This window comes from Staurois parvus, unplaced genomic scaffold, assembly GCF_062004578.1.
Source record: "Staurois parvus isolate SC_StPar_1 unplaced genomic scaffold, SC_StPar_1.0 ptg000160l, whole genome shotgun sequence".
Classification (NCBI taxonomy): domain Eukaryota; kingdom Metazoa; phylum Chordata; class Amphibia; order Anura; family Ranidae; genus Staurois; species Staurois parvus.
Genome location: NW_028317956.1, coordinates 588,770 through 610,025, shown reverse-complemented (window position 1 = coordinate 610,025; position 21,256 = coordinate 588,770). Strand labels below are relative to the sequence as shown.

The window sequence follows — 21,256 nt, the reverse complement described above, 5'->3', positions numbered from 1 at the left end:
CAACTATAGGCCGCCAGTAACAGCACTTTTTCCCTTTTTTCTAGTTTCGGACAGAGTAGGGAAAGGGTTAGAAGCTAAGATTTTTATTACTGTCTGTGTCCCTATTTTTGAGGTACAACCTTCCTATTGGGAAATAATAAATCTTATGGTTGTCACCAGATCGGAAGGTGAGAGGCCATTTTTCAAAGACAGTGACAAGTGGACTTCCCCTCACTTTTGAGAGATTTATTCTCTCTATTTGTTGTGTCTATGGGACAGGCAGTAAAGAGCAATGTCCTCAAAACACAGAAACAAAAAATTGGTGTTAACAATTATCTATTCTTTTAAAAAATAAAAATAGTTTTGACTATAGATGCACTTTAAGGCTTCATGCACATGGGCACATTCATCATTACAGCATAAACACGATAGCCTGTTTTGGTACTGGAGATGTCCTGGTAGTGGCTTTAGCAACATTATGTCTGCTGCTTGCACATGTTGTGGTCCATAGCTGTGGACAGCCTCCTTTACTCATTCATGCCTGTGGGTGGCTGTATGCAGCATCAGGAAATCCAAGGCACCTACAGTGTACAGGCGAATACTCCCGAGTGCACGAGCCCTAAATGTAAAGATAAAATACTATAATAAGAAACCTGATGTAGAAGTTTTAGAGTCGGACTACTGGAAAACATTTTTTGGATAGAGTAAGGAAAGGTTATAACCCCTGTTATTTTTTTTGTTTTGCCATCTGTGTCCCATAGTGGAGATTTCCCTTAATTTGCTGCCCAATAGCCAAAATAGGAAATGAGAGGAAATCCCTCCAAAGTTAAGGAATCCCATGTTGTCACCAGGGTCACCAGAACGAATGTCCTCATTGGGAGATAGCTCCTCTATCACTGTTCTGGGGACAACCCAATATTTGGGATTTTCTTTTACTTACACTTTCAATGATAACAGCAAACATGCCAAAAAAAAGGGTGAATCTCCATAATGGGGGCACAGACAGCAATAAAAAAATCTGACAGGTATTATAATCCCTCTCCACTTAATTTAAAACTGAAAAGATGTTGTGCCATTAGCTATACTTAAATTTTTTTTAGGTAATTGGCTAACATGCTTGAATACTAGCGGACTATAGTATAAAAATGGAAAGAAGAAACAAAAAGTCAGTTCTGCTTTAGGCTATGCCAGCAGCTGCACTGCTATAAAATCTTGCTGTGGGTGGCAGAAAAAGGGATGGTGGTAGAACTGGTAAAGTGAAGCTCAGTGTGAGTTGGAGGGAAACTGGCCAAAGCTTACACTGGGACCAATGCCAATACAGCCTTTGGTTCGATGGGATAGGAGTAATACTGGACTTTGTATTTTTTTTATATAATTACATTTAAATAAAACCATGAGCACGATGATCAAGAAACAGCGGACCAGCATACCAGCTCTTAGTACACCAGGGTGGAACGGGCCAGCACCTAGTCTAAAAAATTACACATTGTTAAAACCTTTATCTTTACTTTGTATCTCTCTTCTCATCACCAGTGGACATCTGTAGCTAAATTCAGTAAGAAAACTGTAGGAGTGCAAAGGATGTTTAGAGAAGTCTGGATGCTCTTTACAATACAAGACACCATTTCTCCTTTCTCTTGCTTGGTGGTCTGTTCAGTAAAAAACATAAAAAATAAAATAATAAATAAGACTCTGTACTTCTTCCAATAGCTCATTCGTGCAGTTTACATTACTCAAATAATCACATGCTTTAAGAACAGAACTTATACCAAGGCATCGGGCAAGGGCATCATCATTTAATTGTACCTAGGGCTGCACGATTTATTAGTATAGCCCTGTCTGTACCCCTTATCAATTTACTAAAATGCACTTAGAAAGTGGGCGCAAGAGTGCACAAGAAATAACACCATTGTTTAAAAAAATCTTAAAATAAGGGATACTCCTAAGGGTTTAACAATAACTGTAGAAGACCATGCATTTTCTGTGGGGCCCAGAAGCACAAGGGCTCCAGCACTTCCTGGCTACACCATGACCTATGCAGGTGGCAACAGCATCTGGCAAATCCACTTGGATGAAATTAATGCATGTAAAGTTTGAGAACCTTTACACAGTTGTTATGTAGACAATTCATTGATTATATCACTGAAGGTATTGTCTTTTAGATAGAAATTACAGAGACAGGAGGCCCCTTGATGGTTTTGTTATGGGACCCCATCACCCACATATATGGACCTGGACACTCCTTCACTATTAGTTAAATATTCTAAATTATTTATCAGTTAATTCATTGAATTAATTTCAATTGAATGTATATATCTATAGCTAACATATACTAACACTAGGACTTATGTAACGCCTGATTGGATAGTGATACTGTAAGTGAATGGTACTCAGGATAAGGCTAAGGTTTTGGTACTAAAAGTATATATAAACCCATAAACAAAAATGTAATATATTGAAGCCTATTAGTATTGTAACATTACTTAAAAAGTAGAATGGTAATATTACAAGATAGGTTTCTAGTTCTTCGAAGTGGACAAATGCTATTGCTTAAAACCTAAAGGGGACTGCAGATCTCACCGAATCTCCAACTGGATCCTGTAGACTTGTGTGCTGACAGAGTAGACAACTATCACCTCACAAGCCATCAAAAGAATCACCTGGACGTGGAAACTGCAAACAGAGTTCTTACCACACTGAGGCTCCAAAGTGTCTGCAATCATTTGCCACTTTTTTAGATTGGAGGGAATATTTCATCTATCATAAGATCCAAATGGGGGATGAGAGTTACTCCTTCTGGTAGTACAAGCTATGAGCTGCATGCAGATGCAAAATGGTATGTTCTGACATTACATAACACCCTATGGATTTACTAAATGTTTTTTTGGACCATACTTGTGGCAGTCATGTTGTATTTGAAATAATTGCAATCAGGATGATGGGCTGTTGTTAGATATCTTAACTCTGACCCAGCCATCAGAACTGACTGGTTCATATAACCTATGCCCTCTTCAAGACTCAGGAACTCACATCACACTAGGTGAGGTACCACCTCCAAAGGTGTTTGGCCAAGGGTAGGAGTCTGTTCATCATCAATACCTCCATAAATGAAGTAAGCTGAAAATGAGCAGTGTAATTTCCCTCCCCACTCCATTCACACTTGTGCAACTTGAAAATCATGCGATTTTCATTGTGACTTTACAGTATGACTTGATGCATCTTTGACGCGACTTTGATGCGACTTTGACAGGAGTTTGATGCGACTTTGGATGAGTGTGATTTTGGTGTGACTTTGGCTTTGACCAAGGATGATTGTTTGTGCTGTACAAAGTCTCACACAAGTCTCATCATGTATATCATTCAGGTGTGACTTTCATGCAACTTTGGAGGGTTTACATTGAAGTCTATGGTCCTCAAGTTGCATGAAAGTTGGACCAAAGTAGTGGAGGAACTACTTTCAAGTCACTGCAACTTGAAGTCGCATATATATGAATGGTACTCATTGGGAAACTTGGGGTGCCACTGGTCATGCGACTTTGATCCCCAAAGTTGCATGACAAGTCGCACAAGTGTGAATGGGCTCTTAGTTATACTTTAAATATAAAAACTAAAAAGTGGCCTTCTCTATACTAAGCTAAGAATTCATAACTTTTAGAGAGATTGTTGCATTATATTATTAGTACCTGTATGCTTGTGTGTAAATTCACTGTTAATCTTTGGGAGATTACATTGTGCGACTTCACCAATAAAGTTCTCTGTAATTGCAGCAGTGGGCAATGTGAAAGCATACAGATAATTACTTGTGCAGTCTAGCTGCTATTGTCCAAATATTGGTAGTATTTTTTTAACTTTGAATAAGGTCACATTTGTAACATAAACCAGCCCCTGTCTTTTTGCAGTGTTACACAGCATTCCAACCTAAAAGTCTAGAAAATTAATAGGTGGTCATCCAACTGGTATTAAAAGATACTGATATACATATATGAATGTAGCTTATGTTCTAGAATCTATTGGATGTCTAGATAATAGTTTCCTATTTAACTAATGCAGCTGCCTGAGTCTCCAGGTCCTGAAAAACCAGATCCTGCAACAACATGGGTTGAGTTCAGAGACCGAATTGATAATGGAACGCCTTTTAAGAAGAAATGTAAATGTAATAAGAACTCTGTAAGTATTCTTATGTTATCCTTCTGTGAATATGAGCCTGACTTTAAAGCTGAGGTTTAGGTATGGCAATCTTTACATAGTTACATTGGTCCAGCGTGGAACAGTGTATGTATGAACCATATCTGTTGGATCCGCCCTAAAAATCACTGTAGTAGGCACTTCTACTGCAGTGATTTCCACTAGTGTCATGCTTACCCCTAGTGCAGGTGGTCAGGCACTGTAGCTGGCTTTTGTGTTCTTCATCTATAGCAGCCCCCTTTTCTATAATGCAAGCAGGCCTACTGATACTTGGTTGCCCCCAGGACAATGCTTTAGTGCCTGGCTACTACACCAGGGCAGGTGCGAACTGAGCACAGTATACAGCAGAGGGGTTCAATGACAGTCCAGGTACACGGCAGGTATGGTTCAAAATAGTCAGGATTAAATCCGTAGTCAAAAGGTAGTTCAGAGAGTAGTCCAAATTCCAATCCAAAGTCATAAACTGGGCAAACAGGGCTCTTGAAGCACGTTATAAACACAATATCCCAAGCATGAGACTGCAGGCTTGGCTGGCTTAAATCAAGTTTGGTCTCCACCCAGATACTGACCACATCAATTGCCATGCAGGTGGACAGACATACAGGGAGAATGTGTCATAACCAAAACCAGGATGCTGGAAGGAGACCAGAAGCTGTGATGGAGCAGGAGTTCCACATGCTCCTGACAGCTAGCTTCTGGGTCCCATGCTGAGCAGCTGCCCTGCTGCTTAGTGAACACAGGATATTCCTTGCTTAGCACTCAGCACAATGTAGAAAACATTCTGCAATTTCTCAATTAATTAAAAGCAATCTCTGATTCTACAAGGTAGAGAGTTGGAGCAGTGTCATCACAATGTCCACCTGATCCAATCAGAGAACACTTTGCATTCACTGAGAAAATGCAGAAGTGTTTCTGAAAGGCACCTGTCCTGAGTGCGTTATCTCCTGTGTTCAGTAAGCAGCATCTCAGCCGCTTGGTGCGGAACCCAGAAGCTAGCAGCAATCACTGCATAAGCAGTGCCTACTATAGTGACTTCCAGCTTCCACAGGGATCAGCCATACTTACATTGTTTCAAGCTGGACCAATGTAACTGTAAAAAATACCATAAATACTGTATATATGCTATTCAGGTTGTAATACTTAAGGTAAAAGTATGTGTCCCATCCCAACAGAATAGGGAGCATGGTAGCACAATTGTAAAAGGCAAATAAAAAAGTAAAAGAGAAAATTAAAAGGGAAGCATAGCCTACCTTAACAGGGCAGTTGTTTTTCAATAGGACATACTGTATGTAATATCCTGGGAACACCTATTTCTGAGCCATTTGGATATGTAGGCCAGTTATTTCAAAAGCCTGTGTAACATGGACACATAAAACTCAGGCCAATGATGGAACATAGATTGGACTTTCTTGTGTTGTCCTGGACAAAACTAGTAATGTACTAATTGATTTTATTTATTTCTTGGAATTGCTTTTTAATTTAGTGTGGTGCTATCAAACATATTGGTAAGGCTTGCAATGATATTGATCAAACTTTTTGTTAGACCAATTTATAGTAAATCTTAAAGCAGGCCTAGCATCAGATATATACTGTAATTTAAATTAGGTGCATACACCTACCATGAATACACTTGTTGATGACTATAACCTCCCAGGGATATCACAGTACTTCCCTTGACATCATCCAGGGTAAAGATCTCATTTCTGGACTGAGATGCTGGCCAAATGATGACATAGCCATGTAAATCCTTCTGTCTGTGCATTTCTTGACTTTATGTAGTTGTCTCACACAGATCAGTTCCATTCTGCAGGCTCGCTTGTGACTTGCTATAATGTTACAATATTATAGCCTCACCAGTGTAGGGGAGGAGACTGAGGAAATGCTTCCTCCTGCCTGCAGCAGACAACATTACATCATATTAGCTTAGCCAAAATAACTTTTCTACAGCTCAAAGACAAATTACCATTTTTTAGTTTACAGTACAGTAGTTTAGTTTACACTTTAGATAAATAGTACCGTTGCTATGTATTGTGACATGTTAGCACTTTATTCTTACAGAATTTTAAAGATACTTATTATTCCACTTTAAAAATTACAAACCTGTCTCAAGAATGCCTGTAATAAATAATGAGTTTGTATTTCATTGATTAAGGTTTAAAGTTCTTCAGGCTGTTCTGTATACCTATTCATACTCATTAATTGATTGTGTTTCTTCACCAGAGACTTTCTGGGCCACCAGGCCCCCCTGGACCACAAGGTCCTCCCGGACCTCCAGGAGTGCCAGGGGCTGAGGTCACTCATGAAGTATTGTTGCAAGAGTTTAAGCAAATGCTCCGAGGTAAACAGAGCTATCTTGCCATAGTGTGGTCTTTACAACCTTACATATTTGTGTTTTTTTTAGCTAATCCATATATTAATTACAACTAGTCGATTGACTATTAAACCTTAAAATTAGGATGTTCTTTAGCTCAGGATTAAAGCTGACGTTTAGCTATGGTGATTTTTACATAGGTACAGGGATCCTGCTTGGACCAATGTAAGTATGTATGTGCCATACCTGTGGGATCCATGTAGAGACTGGAAATCATTGTAGTAGGCACTGCTGCTACAATAATCTCCACTGGTTTTTGGGTCCGGTTCATTGAACCGGACTGAACGAGGTGGAGAAGCAGGAAGCTAATGTCATGGTCTCCACCTAGTCCAATCAGAAAACAGTTTGAATTAATTGAGAAAATGCAGTATGTTTCCAGAATGGGACCGACAGTAAGTGCCAGTAGAGATCACTGTAGTAGCAGTGCCTTACCACAGTGAATTCCAGTTTCCGCGGGGATCCCACAAGTATTGCACATACATAATTACATTGGTCCAAGCTGGTCTAGTGTACTATGTAAAAATTACTATATGTGAATTTTAGCTTTAAGTTTTCTACTATTAGTGAAAAGGCACTCTTTCTTTGTTCACCATTCTCCTGGTAAAGGCTAATGGAAAGCATAGGCTCTTGACAGCATAGAAATTGGCTGGCCTGTCATTGTTTTTTCATTACTGTACACAAGAGGCTGACATGCTTTTGTTGTGTTAACTGTGCATTTGTCATGCATTTACATTGGCTGAATGGAGGAATAAAAACACATCTCAAGTTGACTCTAAATGATCCCAAATGGCCATGAACACTAGCCCTATACTGTAAGTCTTTGGGTCTGTGAATAGGAGTGGCGAGGAGTTTGAATCTGTCAGATATCTTTCTTTCTGTGCTCTTGCTGGGGAGATTCACCCTCTCCATTTGTATTGGTGACCCTTGCCACCAGGACTGATAGTGAGGAAAAGTCCAAAATTTTGAGAACAGAACACCACCATCATTACTAGAATAGAAATAGAAGGGAAATATTCTTTCAGTGACAACTTTCTACGAGAGTATTTCTTTCACTTTGGAGAGATGATCTCTCCCTTCTTGTTGTGCCTACAAGACAGGAAGTAAAGAGAAACAAAGAAAGGGATAGCACAGCAATCCTTAGTGTATGTACAGGGGTGGACTGACAACTCATGGGGCCCCCGGGCAATAGGGGATCATGGGGCCTCTGTGTCCTTGCCCAAACTCAAAAAAGCCTATGAAAAAAGGTACCAGGGGCATCTCATGGGGCCCCCTACTGACCCCGGGCCCTCGGGCAGCGCCCAAGTTTCCAAATGGTCAGTCCGCCCCTGTGTATGTGTATATATATATATATATATATATATATATATATATAAAATTAGCAGTATATAGATAGCTGTTGCTTGTTCGGGACTGCAGTCACAACACCAGAGGGTCTGGTCTTCCAGTATAACCTTCCTTTGAGGCTCTCTAGATTTGGTCACGTGACATTGTAGAATCACAAACTAAAGCTGGCCATAGATGGACTGGTCAAATTACGATCCATGTGTAGCCAATCGGACAAACTTGAAAACTTTTGTGGATCACTGGCTGCAGACAATGGGCTATATCCGCTGATTAGTGCGTACTGGCAGTGGTAAGTTCTGCTATCAAAACACAATGTCTTGGCAGGAAGGATTCCTCCATACACCTCCTTGGTGTGGATGGAGGAACTTGTTAGTTTTTTTTTGTTCAGCCCGCTGTAAGATGAAACAAAAATGATCCATCTATAGCCAGCTTTAGTCTGTTCTGAAAGACTTTCCCTGGTCAGGTGCTGTGATTGCAGGTTTGAAAAGGGAGCAGGTATCTTTAAAATAAAGTGAAGGGTTAGTGACTAAGAAGGTACTGAAGTCAGGTAAAACCAGGCAAATAGCATTTTCAGAAAGAGACTATTGATGGTAGCCTCCATATTTTTTTCAGTACTATATGCTTCATTATCTAAAGCCTAGCTAAATACACACACAGCTCTAGACCCGTTCTTGGATTTGCCTGCACCAAGTAGCATATTCACACTTTCATCAAGGCATGTTACTTTCATATCGGTCCTGCATTGTAGGTCAGTGTAGAGTATCTAGAATTTGTATGTTTGTGTACAGGTGGTTATACTGTATTATATAGAACTATACTATTTTACCTCCAGCATTGCATAGCCATAATAAATGAGTATCTTCTTGCTCCCACAAGAGGCCACAGATCGTCGGACAGTGTCTGGTGATACCTCAGAACACACCAGTGAGCCTCCACCTTTACTGCTACCTATCAAGGATCTCTATCCATACAGAAGGATAGATGAAGCTTTCCACTGCCGGCTTAAAGGGTCTGTCCTTGTGGACAAGAGAACATTGGCAGAACTTCAGAACTTTCAGATGGTAAGATATAATCAAAAATTGAAGTGACATTTATAGTTAACAGATGTATTAGGAGTCACATGTGACACTAAAGGACTATGGGCGTGCAAAGAACAGATTAGTGTACTTCGCATTCAAGATTTACTTCCAAAAATGTGTCCTGACAGACTGATAAACACATGCCCTGATGCAGATAAATCAGTTCGCTTTGATTTGGCAGACCCTATTGGATCAATTTATCAAAGGCAAACAGAGTAGTGACTTCGCAAGCAAATTTTCCCCAGAGTTTATTGAATGAAGTGACGCTTGACTAACTTGCCTCATCCAATCATGTGCAAGCAAAAACACTGTCTTTTTTTTCCCGGTATGTGATTGGGTTGTTTTACAAAGTGAAATTTCACCTCATTCACAAAGCTCTGGGAAAAATTCCCTTGCAAACTGCAACTTCACTTGCAAAGTGAACAGCTTATTTGCCTTTAGTAAATCAACTCCACTGCTACCAAACATTTATATATATGTTCATGGATTAGTGAAATCAAAGTGGGGGGTGGAGGGGAGCATTGCCTTTTTTATAAAGGTTGAAAACCCCTGGTCCTAATTATTGTGTACCCTTTCCAAATCGTTAAAACGTTTTGGCTGTACATACACTGGTGGTTGGAGACCCATATGAAATGTAGATCTACAATTATTATTTTTACCATTTAGTTTTCATCACATAAATTACTGGTATAATGTCTTATTCTTTGCTGAGGATTTCTCACTTTCTTTTCTTGTTATAAAACAGTGTTTACACATCTCATTTTGACTTGTGTAGACTTGAGAACATTGGGTGAATCACTTACTAAATTGACAATCTAAACCTTTGTAATATTTGTATTTTTCTGTTTTATTTGACAGCCGGCAGCTAAAGGCGCCTTTCTACGGGGTTCGGGAATGAACTTGCCAATGGGTCGTTTTACAGCTACTGTTCCAGGGATTTACCAGTTTTCAGCCCATATTCACATAGGTTGGTCAGCAGGTTTTTTTTTTCTTTTCGCTTCAGTTTTGATAAAATCATGTCTTGTTCAAATCTCTACCATGTGTCAAGGACAGAACAGAGAAGAGGTCTGAATATAATCTTAAAAGAACAGTTTGACATGCCTACATTACAGCCTTTTGTGGTTTATAATGCTTTCTTTATTCCTGTTGCAGAGATCTTTCCTAGGACAGGAAATTATGATAAAGTCTTCAATTGGGACAAAGACAGTGACAAATGTGTTTTTTAATAGAGTGAAAAGGGTTAGAACCTCTGTCAGTTTTTAAATTGCATTTAAAGTGTTGGTAGGCAGGTGTCCGAAGAGAGAGAAGCAGCGCCTTCTGAGTGTAGCAAAAAAGCACAGATTTATTAATATAAAAATGGCAATTCACAAAGGGAGAAGATAGGTGTTCACCTACTTGGTTATTAGGAAAACTCTTTTTAAACCAACACACTTATTTCTAAGTAAAGTGATTAAATAAAGACATTTTATTAGAGTGAGGTCTATAGATAAAATCAGCCAAACTTTATTGTATCTTCATAAATTACTAAAATAATATATACATTGACCTCATCAAAAAGAGAAGGGACTATCATTCAAGCACCATCAGTTATATTAACAATCAATGTAAAAAGAGCTGTTTCATACATTTTCATATAATCTGAGGTATCTATTGATTATAAAACCAGACTTAGTTTCCTGCTTATAAACAAAGAAATAAAGTAGCTATAATTTCCACAAAAGGCAGCAAATCATCCACTCTGCAATAAAGAGGAACGTATAGTTCCAAAGTGTAACCTGGTATAATATATAGGGAGTTTTCTTTTTCTATTTTCTTATTCAAATATGTAGAAACTTCCTGAGTATACGAGCTACAAAAATACACAAATTGTAACTGATTCAGAGCAGTACTTAGTGGGCTCTATGCTAAACTATCAAACCTTACGGAACTGTTGGTTTTGTTTTATAGATCACAGTGAAGTGAAGAGCAAGGGACAGTTGCGCCCACGAGACAGCGTCCGGGTCCTGATATGCATAGAGTCTCTGTGTCATGGATATACGTGAGTACTTCTACTGAATGCTATGTCATCACGAAACAAGAAAGTTATGTTACATGTCAATAGAGCACTGAGCATATACAAACATTTTTGCAAAGTGATTTACTGTATAGAAAAGGAAATTTATAATTTTTCTGATACCTTTCCTGAAAAATGTTAGGAAATTATTAGAAGAGAACATTTATAAAATAATAGTGGAATCATTGAGGAGAGATGATTATCAGTCTATAGTGCATTTCCTGCGCAATCATCCCATGGAAGAAAACATAGATCGCATTTGTTTCCTTTTGCCTACAATGGCAGCTTGTATAAGCAGCTCTATGCATCTGCATGATATTTAGTCCTGCAAGACCTATAGTAGGAATGTTTTCCCACTACAACTGACTGCGGGCAAGCATGGTCTTCAAATGTTGTTATGGAAGTAACACTATACAATATCCCTATTCTTGAATATAATCTATACACAAACACTACTTAATGGTCATGTAATCTGCATTTCATTCAATTGTTTCTTGTTGTGTTGTTCTGCCTCTTAAAAAAAAGAATTGGAGATTTGGAGGAGGCTGAGAGCAACAGAGGGGACTTTTTGAGTTAAGAAAACATACATCAATAGATTTTTTTTTTTAAATCAGCATTCAGTGTTACTTTAAACTCTAGAACAGGGTTTCTCACCCAGGGATCCTTCCCAAGATGCTAGGGGTGCCTAGCACTCAGATAAGTTCCCTTATCTGCCACTCAGATAAGTTCCCTCTGACACCATTGATCCTTATAGCTTTTATATTATTCTTACCAATGACAAGTGTAACAAGCATTCTCCCCAGCGACCATCAAACTAATGTATTATGGGTTGTAGGTGTAGTCACTTATAGCTGGGTTCCCTGATACTGGAAAGTTATTTCAAGGGTTCTCTTGTGTTTAAAAGGTTGAGAAAGGCTGCTCTAGAACAATTACTTCTAATGCAAGAATGGTAACATAATCTGCAGCAAGTGACTTAGTGGTTAGAACTTCTATCATTCAGCACAGGGGTCCATTGGTTTAAGTCTCAGCCAGAAGACTATCTTCATGGAGTTTGCATGTTGTCCCTGTGCTGTCATGGGTTTCCTCTAGGTACCCCGATTTCCTTTCACACTCCAAAGATATGATGGTAGGATAATTGGCTCCTGTCTACAATGCTCTAGTATGATGTTCTACTGAGCATGCCCATGATGGCTGTCTCTATATGTGGTTGTCACAGTGTGCATTAGAAGCTGCTGCAAGTCAGACAGAGCCCTTTGCATTGCCTGGCATGAGGATAGCCAGCATTATCTATTCCTTCCCAGCCCTACTGTCCTTGGCCCATCCTACTATCCTTTGCCCGCCCAGTTCTGTCAGTCATGGAGGCTCTTCATAACAAATTCAGTCTGCATAGGAACATCCAGTCCTCCAACCTGAGCCAGCCAACTACTAGCATCTGAGCGGAAGGCTCTTGAGAGGAGAACCAAGGAAGTCTGCTGTGATGTTTTCAGGAAACTGTGTACAGCATCTCGCTGGCCTCTCCCACCAGCCATGCTCTGCCTGCATTGCATAGAGAAACAGAGATACTCAGTGATGACATCAATGGAAATAAAATAAGGTGTGTAATGAAAATGAAAGGAATTTATATAAAAATGTCATCAGCATTTTGATGATCAGGGAAAGGGGGACCTGGGGCAGGCAAAATATAAACAGATTAAACTTCATCTACATGTATGTATATTATTTATACTATTCTTGTACATCAAGCACCACCCTCTTAGTAGTCGCTGAGTTTTGGGGCCCCATATAGTCCAGCACAGTCAAGCAACACGCATTTTCTTCAGACCTTGCACACTGGAGAAAGTAAACAGTCCCTGAGATTTTTTTGTTTGTTTTATTAAGGGGTATTGAACTTGGAAGGGGTTGAGGGGTGTATGGGATGCCCAAGGAAGCTGCAACTCCTTGGCAACTATTGCCAACTCCACAGATAAAGATTCTCTTCTTGGAGAACTCTGCAGCCCTCCTCGTGTACCACCTCAGATGCCAGATGAATTTTCCTCTTCACCAAGCTGCCTGAGGGAATCCCTGAGCAAGGGGACCCAGAAACTGACACTTTAACCGAGCAGCTCCAAATGAGGAGCAAGTTGGGTTGGCCACCTGATTGCCCTATACCCTTATCTGGCCCAGGGGGTGTGGGATTACTCATTCAATCCTCTCCTGCAAGATTGTGGGTTGGTGGCTGCCTTCAGGCCTTAGGCTAGTCTGGCTCCTTCCCTGCTTCCCAGGCTGACAGTTGAGACTGAGAGATCCTCTCTTCCAGCTCCTGCCTCCTGGGCTCCACACTCCAGCCTTCACTCCATCTTCTACCTGATACTACTCCTACTACTGTCATACTTAAAGGATAAGTTCACCTTTGGGAACATGTTACATGTTCCACACGATTTTAGGAACATGTAACATGTTCCCAATGATGCAACCGCCACCCTCTGTCCCCGCCCTCCCTTCGCCATGACAGAACATCGCTACCATTCAGGGCTCCATCCACATGGCCACGTCATTCATTCACAGAATTCTATGAATGAATGAACTGCAAGTCCTGATAGCCTTAGCAGCCGTCGGTTTGTAGTTTTCAAACTACCACGGCGCTGTGGAGCGCCGTGGTAGTTCATTGATTCTTCCTGTCAGTATATTTGCTTGTCCATACATCCTGTATGAGCAAGCAGATATCTTGATAGTCTGCCAGAGACCTGCATGGCACCAGCAATTTGCTGATCTCTGGTGCAATGCTTTACAGGATCCTGCAAGCAAAATTAATAAATGCACACTTTTTTACCTGCAAAAAAAATGTGCATTTATTATGTTTGTGCAAAAGGTGAATTTATGCTTTAAGGGCTGCCCTGGCCCCTTGCCAAGCCTTCTGCATCCCTTAAGTATGCAGATCAGCCCCTCTTCACCCCCACCCACTGTCTTCTAGAATCTTCTCAAGCATCTAGAGCAGGGGGAGGTATCATGGAACTGACCTGCAGAGCTCTCAGCTCTGACCCAGAGTAACGTGGCTGACTAATCCCAGGCTGCTACTCAGCCTCTGCTAAGAAAAAACTTTCTAGCTCCCCGACTTAACTAGAGGGGTGCTGCATACAGTATATAACATCAACATATAGGGCTTTACAGAGTACACAGACCATTCAGTTGTTGCCATGAAGGAGCTTAAAATAGATATAAATACTAATTGACTGACTTTTAATCTGCTAAAGAGGGTGACAACAGTGCACCATGTCTGTGTAATATTTGTTGAAATGACCACTTGTAGGCCTCAGGCGAAGCCCAGGTAAAAGGGTGTCAATAAAAGAGCACAACGGGAGACAGGGACAGAGTGTTGTCACCCTATAACAGGAAGCACCTGAACACAATGACCTTCAAGCCAGATCACCAGATATTATTTTAATGAAATTACATTTGAAAATATATTGACATGTTAAAGCTTTTATGATATTTTAGTGATTAGATTCACATATGCTTAAAATCTAATGCTCCTACCTTAGTGATACAAGCACATACACACCTTGTATGTCCAAATTGGTGTGCAAGCCAATTCAAGTGTATTTAAACCTCATTAAAGTGGTTGTAAAGACTCAAGGTCTTTTACCTTCATGCATTGTATGCATGAAGTTAAAAGACCTTTTGTGTGTAGCATCCCTCCTAACACTTACCTGAGTTCCATCCCAATCCAGTGATGTCCATGACAGCTTTGGTTCTCCAGGGACTCTCATTTCTGATTGGCTGAGGCAGCAGCGGGAGCCATTGGACAGTGAGCCAACCAGGAGAGGGAGGGGTGGGGCCAAGCTGCGGCTCTGTGTGTGAATGGCCGGGCAGAGCTGCAGCTCGGGAGCTCAGGTGCCCCCATAGCCAGCAGCTTATTATGAGGACACCTGACAGTAAGTGGGGGCCAGGAGCGCCAGCGGGGGACCCGAGAAGAGGAGGATCTTGGCTGCTCTGTGCAAGATCACTGTAGGTAAGTATGAATGTCTCTTATTTGCTTCTTTTTGGTCTGTTGAATATGACATTGAAAGTGTTTTGTTATATCTGTACTCTGAACAATAATTAAAAAAAATATATACCTATTGATCCTTTTAAAAATAAATAAATGCTAAACATCTGTAAAAAAGGTATTTTTTAAACCCTGTTTGTACGAGGCCTACTAGTCTGCTAAGCTTGCTTGCTGCAGCTTGGCATTGCATGCTATTGATGAGTCTGTGATACTGGGAGCCCCAGATCCTTTTCCATTCTAGATTCCCCCAGAGGTTCTCCCCCTAGTGTATAACTTTCATGCACATCTTTAGCTCCCAAGTTCTTTACTTTACATTTTTCAGTGTTAAACCTCATTTACCAATTACCTGCCCACCCATCTATTTTAACTAGGTCTTCTTGGAAAGTTGCTATGGACTAATGTGAAGTTATTGCCCTAATTTAACTTTGTATCATCAGCAAACACTGAAATTGAACTATTTATTCCAACCTTTATATTGTTTATGAACAAGTTAAACAGAATTGTTATCAACTACATACAGTATACAGTGATGTATTCCACAGGTTAAAATCGAGTTGGACAGAGCGCTGCTCAGCCATTTACAAGAAGCTTTGTATTTTATTGATTGAATATAAGGCTTCCTCTGATTGACTAAAGTAGAGATTGAAATGTCATCCACCTGCATCTCCACCTCAGCAGCGCTCAGCCTGACTTAAGTTTTTTTCTCGGGAATGGGATTGCTGCCAAAGCACAGCACTGTATACTGTATGTAGCTGATGCTACACACAGTTTATACAGCTATTAAAGCAGGCACATTTCTTTGTAGTGGAAATAGTTCCTTTGGGCCTGGTTGGCCCAAACAAACTACTCAATAGTGAACTGGAGCCTGGAGGTAGTTTGTAAGTTAGCACTATGATGTTGAGGTGTGAGCCAAGGGGGGACTGACAACTCATGGGGCCCCCGGGCAATGAGGGATCATGGGGCCCCTGTGTCCTTGCCCACACTCAAAGCACACCCAAAAAAGCCTATAAAAGGTACCAGGGGCATTTCATGGGGCCCCCTACTGACCCCGGGCCCTCGGGCAGTGCCCAAGTGCTTCAATGGTCAGTCCGCCCCTGGTGTGAGCAGAAAACATTCAAACTTTATACAGGTAGAAACTGAACCTGAAGCACCAGCAAAGGATAGCAACAATGCTAACCCCTAAGCCAACAAGTTACATAATAAACATCTACAAGTTGCTACAAATGTGTTTTATCATGGAAAGGTACATGTAGAGATTTTATGAAGATATGAATAACTGGTAATTAGGGTTTATTTATCCTTCTTAAAAACAATGCTGTCGCTAATAAATTCCAAGCTGATGATATAAGTAAAAGCAATGGAATGATGACATGCTGATTCCAAGGTTTCGGAGTTCGTATACAACATAAAAAAGCACTAGAATATTTGTAGTCACAAAAAATACGTATATCCTCAGACTGTATTTGGTGAGTCACATGCGCAATGGCAGAAGAATTTGACACGTGTTATAATGAGGTGATGGGTGTCTTAAAATACTTCAGAAATTACATCTGCAAAAGTTTTCCAAATTAAATTGTAAGTTCTGCTGTTAAAAATGATCGCAATACTTTAGTTAGATTTTATTTTGAATTCATAGGATCAGGTATATCAGAACTATTGCTAAGATTTTTCATATAAGTAGAACCATCTAGTATATTCTGTAAGAGTTTGGAACAACTTGGTGACATACCGTAGTGACATAAATAGTTTATTTAGTAATGGAGTAGAATAGATACTGTTCACCTATTATAGAGACCCTGTCAGAGGGTATAAAAAGTTACAAGGGCACTTACCTGAGAAGAATGCAGTGTCATACAAACATTTCCAGTGGTGGAAGGAAAGAAATATGCATAGTCTACTGGCTGCTTAAGAGAACACAATGGACACTTCTAATTCAATGTAAGTACCGACCCTTGTGCTGTTTTTTTAATTACTGAACCTAGACTTTAAAGTTAATATGTACTTTGCAAAGTGATTATTCACCTAACTTGGTGTAGATTGGTATAGAAGGGGAAGCTATGAGTAGTCAAAGTGAATATAGCTTTAGTTTTAGCCTAAGTTAATATCCCTTTGCAAATTGAACATTCTCTGTACTAACTGAGCAAATCCTATTCCATTAGAAAATCAACCCCACTGACACTGGTGAACATCCCAAGCATGGGCAGGTGTATTTGACAAGTCATAGAGTAATTCGCTGCTCATCTCATGTATATATGTGATCAGTCCAGTCGAAAGTGGTAATGTGATTATAGAGGGATGATGGTAACCTAAGACTTATGTTTTGGATACTTTAACAGCAAAATCTCCTGCCATATTCCCTGTCCTTGTTGCTATTTTTAGTTAAAGCGGTATTAAACCCAAAACCAAAAATGTAATATATTGCAGTTTACCAATCATTAGATGAGTTGTATTAGAAGTGCCTCCACTCTGGATGAAGGAGCACATGGGCACTTTTGGACAGCAGCATTGTCAGTCTGGGGGTACCAATTGAAGACAAACTCTAGCTAACTCTTTATAAGCACTTACAGCAACAGTTTTTGTTCCTTTTGGAATAAAGCTTTTACATGACTAAATAAAAGCTGATTATTTTAAGCACCCCTGTCAGAGTTAAATGGTTTGTCTCAACCCACTAACTGCTACATCTGCAAGAAAGCATGTTCTTTTGAAAAACTACAGACTTACTGGTGAAAATAAAGAAAAAAAAGAAGGTCTAAAAAATAAAACTATTACAGTCATCACACCTAAGAATAGGTAAGCTGCAATATATTAAATGTTTGCTTTTTGGTTTAATGACATTTATAAACTGAATTCCAGATAGATTTAAAACACTAGTAAATCAAGTGTGCATACATTCTAAGTACATAAATCTGTCTTTATTTAGAATCCTGTAATGCTGTACCCAGAAATGAAAAGGAAGGATAAGCACTGTAACCTTATCAGACTTACTGCTTTGCACAGTGCTGTCAGTTTAACAAGAGCAGACTGCTAACGGGAGGAAAGTGAGCAGAGTGATTAGCTCTAGCTCACTAGTGAAGGGGTTGCCTCCTTACTGTCCCATTGGTACATTGGGTGCAGGTCCGTGGCCAAGCAGTATTGCTTTAATGCAGTGGATGTAAGGGAACCAGCTTTGGAAATATTAAATTTGAATTTAATATGTGTAATCTTATATGAGAGTTTAGTGATCGGGTTTACTTTTACATGATCAAAATAAATGTATACATACAGCGCTGAAAAAATATATCTAAACATTTAACACTCAATCCAAAAATGTGTAGGGAATGAAATAATAGTCATTAAAAAAAGTTTTAAACAAAAAACATAATTATTATTATTATTATACAGTATTTATAAAACGCCAATGGTTCGCTCAGTGCTGTACATTACAAAGGGGGACAGAACATGTGACAGAACAATACCAATACAATGCAAAACATGAGGGGATTGAGGGCCCTGCTCTTTCGAGCTTACAATCTAGGAGATTAATGTGCAATTATCAGCCATCACTATAAGTCCAATTAAACATAGGCTGAAAATTTCCACCACCGTGCATCTCTTCCAACAAATAGTGTTCAAAGTTCTCTGTCCACCATGCTCTGGGAATGCAAAAGTGCATGCATATTTTACAAAAGACTAAACAATCACAGCTTGTGTGCATCCAAGGAAGATTGTGTTCAAACTTTTATACTACAGCTGTTTCCACATTCTCCACTCCCTAAGTGGACATTGATTGCAGAAAAAGACTCCAAATAGTGTGATACCATTCATACCAATTGTATTTATATACGAGGGGTGTTCAAGTTAAACCAGGACTTTTCATTTTACAGATATAAAAACGGATGCTAACGTGGCAGTACTGCACGCAGTAAGTGGCAAGTGTGTTCTATTACTGATAGGAGGCACACATGTCGCGGGTCAGTCCAGAGACCATTAATCAGGATAGCAGGCAGCAGTGTTAGTGCATGCATGGAACAGCGTGTGGTGATAGAGTTTCTTGTGAACAAAGGCGTAAAACCCATGATGAGATGCTCAGCATCAGTAAGATATTTGAATATTATAAACATTTCAAAGATGACCATATGTCCGTCAGTGACAATCCCGGCTGAGGTGGTTCCCAGCCCACAGCAGTCATTCCTGTGAACATTCAGTGTGTTGAACACCTGATCCAGGATAATCTATGCATAACCTGTCATAAAATTGGACCCCCTAAATGAGTTTCTCTGAGGTCATCATATCAACACTGATGACAAAGTGAAGGAGGCTGTCCTAAGATGGTTTAGGTGTACTGAGAAATCTTTCTAGGCAGAAGCTTTCTGGGCATTAGTTATACACTGGGATAAGTGTATAAATGTAGCTGGGGAGTATGTTGAACAAAAATGCAGTTTCCACAATTTGTTATTTTATTATATAAACACAAAAGTCCTGGTTTGACTTGTACAAGCAGAGCCTGATGCTGGTTATTGGACTGGATTGTATCCTCTTGGTTGAAGAGACACACGGTGGTAGAAATTTTCAATCTATGCTTGATTGGATTTATAGAGACAGTTGATAATTAACAGTTTTTATCACTGTTACTTCATTGTCTACACTTTTTGGATTGATTGTTAAATGTTTTTGATATTTTCTCAGTGCTGTATTTATACATTTATTTTGATATTTAAGGGGATATATACAGTTAGGTCCATATATATTTGGACACAGACACAATTTTAGTTTTTTCAGGTATTTACCAAAACATATTCAAGCTATAGTTATATAATGGAATTGCACACTCTCAGGTTTAATTTGAGGGTATGTACATCCAAATTGGAGGAAGGGTTTAGGAATTACAGCTCTTAAGAGTAGCCACCCCCCCTTTTTCAAGGGACCAAAAGTAATTGGACAATTGAAACAAAAGCTTTTTCATGGCCAGGTGTGGGCTACTCCATTATTTCTTCAACAATTAAGCAGGTAAAAGGTCTGGCGTTGATTCTAAGTGTGGTATTTGCATTTGGAATCTATTGCTGTGAACCTACATCATGCTTTCAAAGGAGCTGTCCATGCAAGTCAAACAGCCCATTGTAAGGCTTAAAAAACTAAACAAATCCATCAGAGAGATAGCAGCAATATTAGTAGTGGCCAAATCAACAGTTTTGTACATTCTGCGCAAAGGAAAATGCACTGGTGAGCTCAGCAACATAAAAAGGCATGGATGTCCACGGAAGACAACAGTGGTGGATGATCGCAGGATCCTCTCTATGGTAAAGAAAAACCCATTCACAACATAAAGACAAGTGAAGGACACTCTCCAGGAGGTGGGCTTATGATGTCAAAGTCTACAATCAAGAGAAGACTTCACGAGAGCAAATACAGAGGGTTCACCACAAGGTGCAAACCATCCATAAGCCTGAAGAATAGAAAAGCCAGATTAGACTTTGCCAAAAAACATCTAAAAAAGCCAAGCCAGTTCTGGAAAAGCATTCTTTGGATGGATGAAACTAAGATTAATCTGTACCAGAATGACGGGAAGAAAAAAGTGTGGAGAAGGCTTGGAACAGCTCATGATCCAAAGCATACAACTTCATCTGTAAAACTTGGTGGAGGCAGTGTGATGGCATGGGCATACATGGCTTCCAGTGTCAATGGGTCATTGGTGTTTATTGATGATGTGGCAGAAGACAGAAGCAGCCGGATGAATTCTGCAGTGTTTAGAGATATACTGTCAGCCCAGATTCAGCCAAATGCAGCAAAGTTGATTGGACGGCGCTTCACGGTACAGATGGACAATGACCCAAACCACACTGCAAAAGCAACCCAGGAGCTTCTGAAGGAAAATACGTGGAATATTCTGCAATGGCCGAGTCAGTCACCAGATCTCAACCCAACTGAGCATACATTTCACTTGCTGAAGGCAAAACTAAAGGCAGAAAGACCCACAAACAAAGAACAACTGAAGACAGCTCCAGTTAGAGCCTGGCAAAGCATTAGAAAGGAGGGAACCCAGGCTTTGGTAATGTTCATGGGTTCCAGACTTCAGGCAGTCATTGCCAGAAAAGCATTCTCAACAAAATACTAAAAATGAGCATTTTATTTATGATTATATTCATTTATTCGATTACTTTTGGTTCCTTGAAAAAGGGGGATGGCTACTTTTAAGAGCTGTAATTCCTAAACCATTCCTCCAGTTTGGATGTACATACCCTCAA

At 39.8% G+C, this 21,256-nt stretch overlaps 1 protein-coding gene across 2 annotated transcripts in view; it reads left to right on the top strand.

Annotated features, from left to right (window-relative positions):
* Positions 1 to 21,256, top strand: part of C1QTNF12 (C1q and TNF related 12) — a 120,388-nt gene that overhangs the window by 74,273 nt on the left and 24,859 nt on the right. The window contains exons 2-6 of one of the 2 annotated variants that reach the window (XM_089675930.1): positions 4,030 to 4,146; positions 6,385 to 6,502; positions 8,756 to 8,940; positions 9,817 to 9,925; positions 10,906 to 10,996. In XM_089675930.1, the coding sequence (XP_089532056.1) occupies positions 4,030 to 4,146; positions 6,385 to 6,502; positions 8,756 to 8,940; positions 9,817 to 9,925; positions 10,906 to 10,996 (620 nt within the window). The remainder of the gene's footprint in view (positions 1 to 4,029; positions 4,147 to 6,384; positions 6,503 to 8,755; positions 8,941 to 9,816; positions 9,926 to 10,905; positions 10,997 to 21,256) is intronic. The other variant, XM_089675931.1, reaches the window with a different exon arrangement.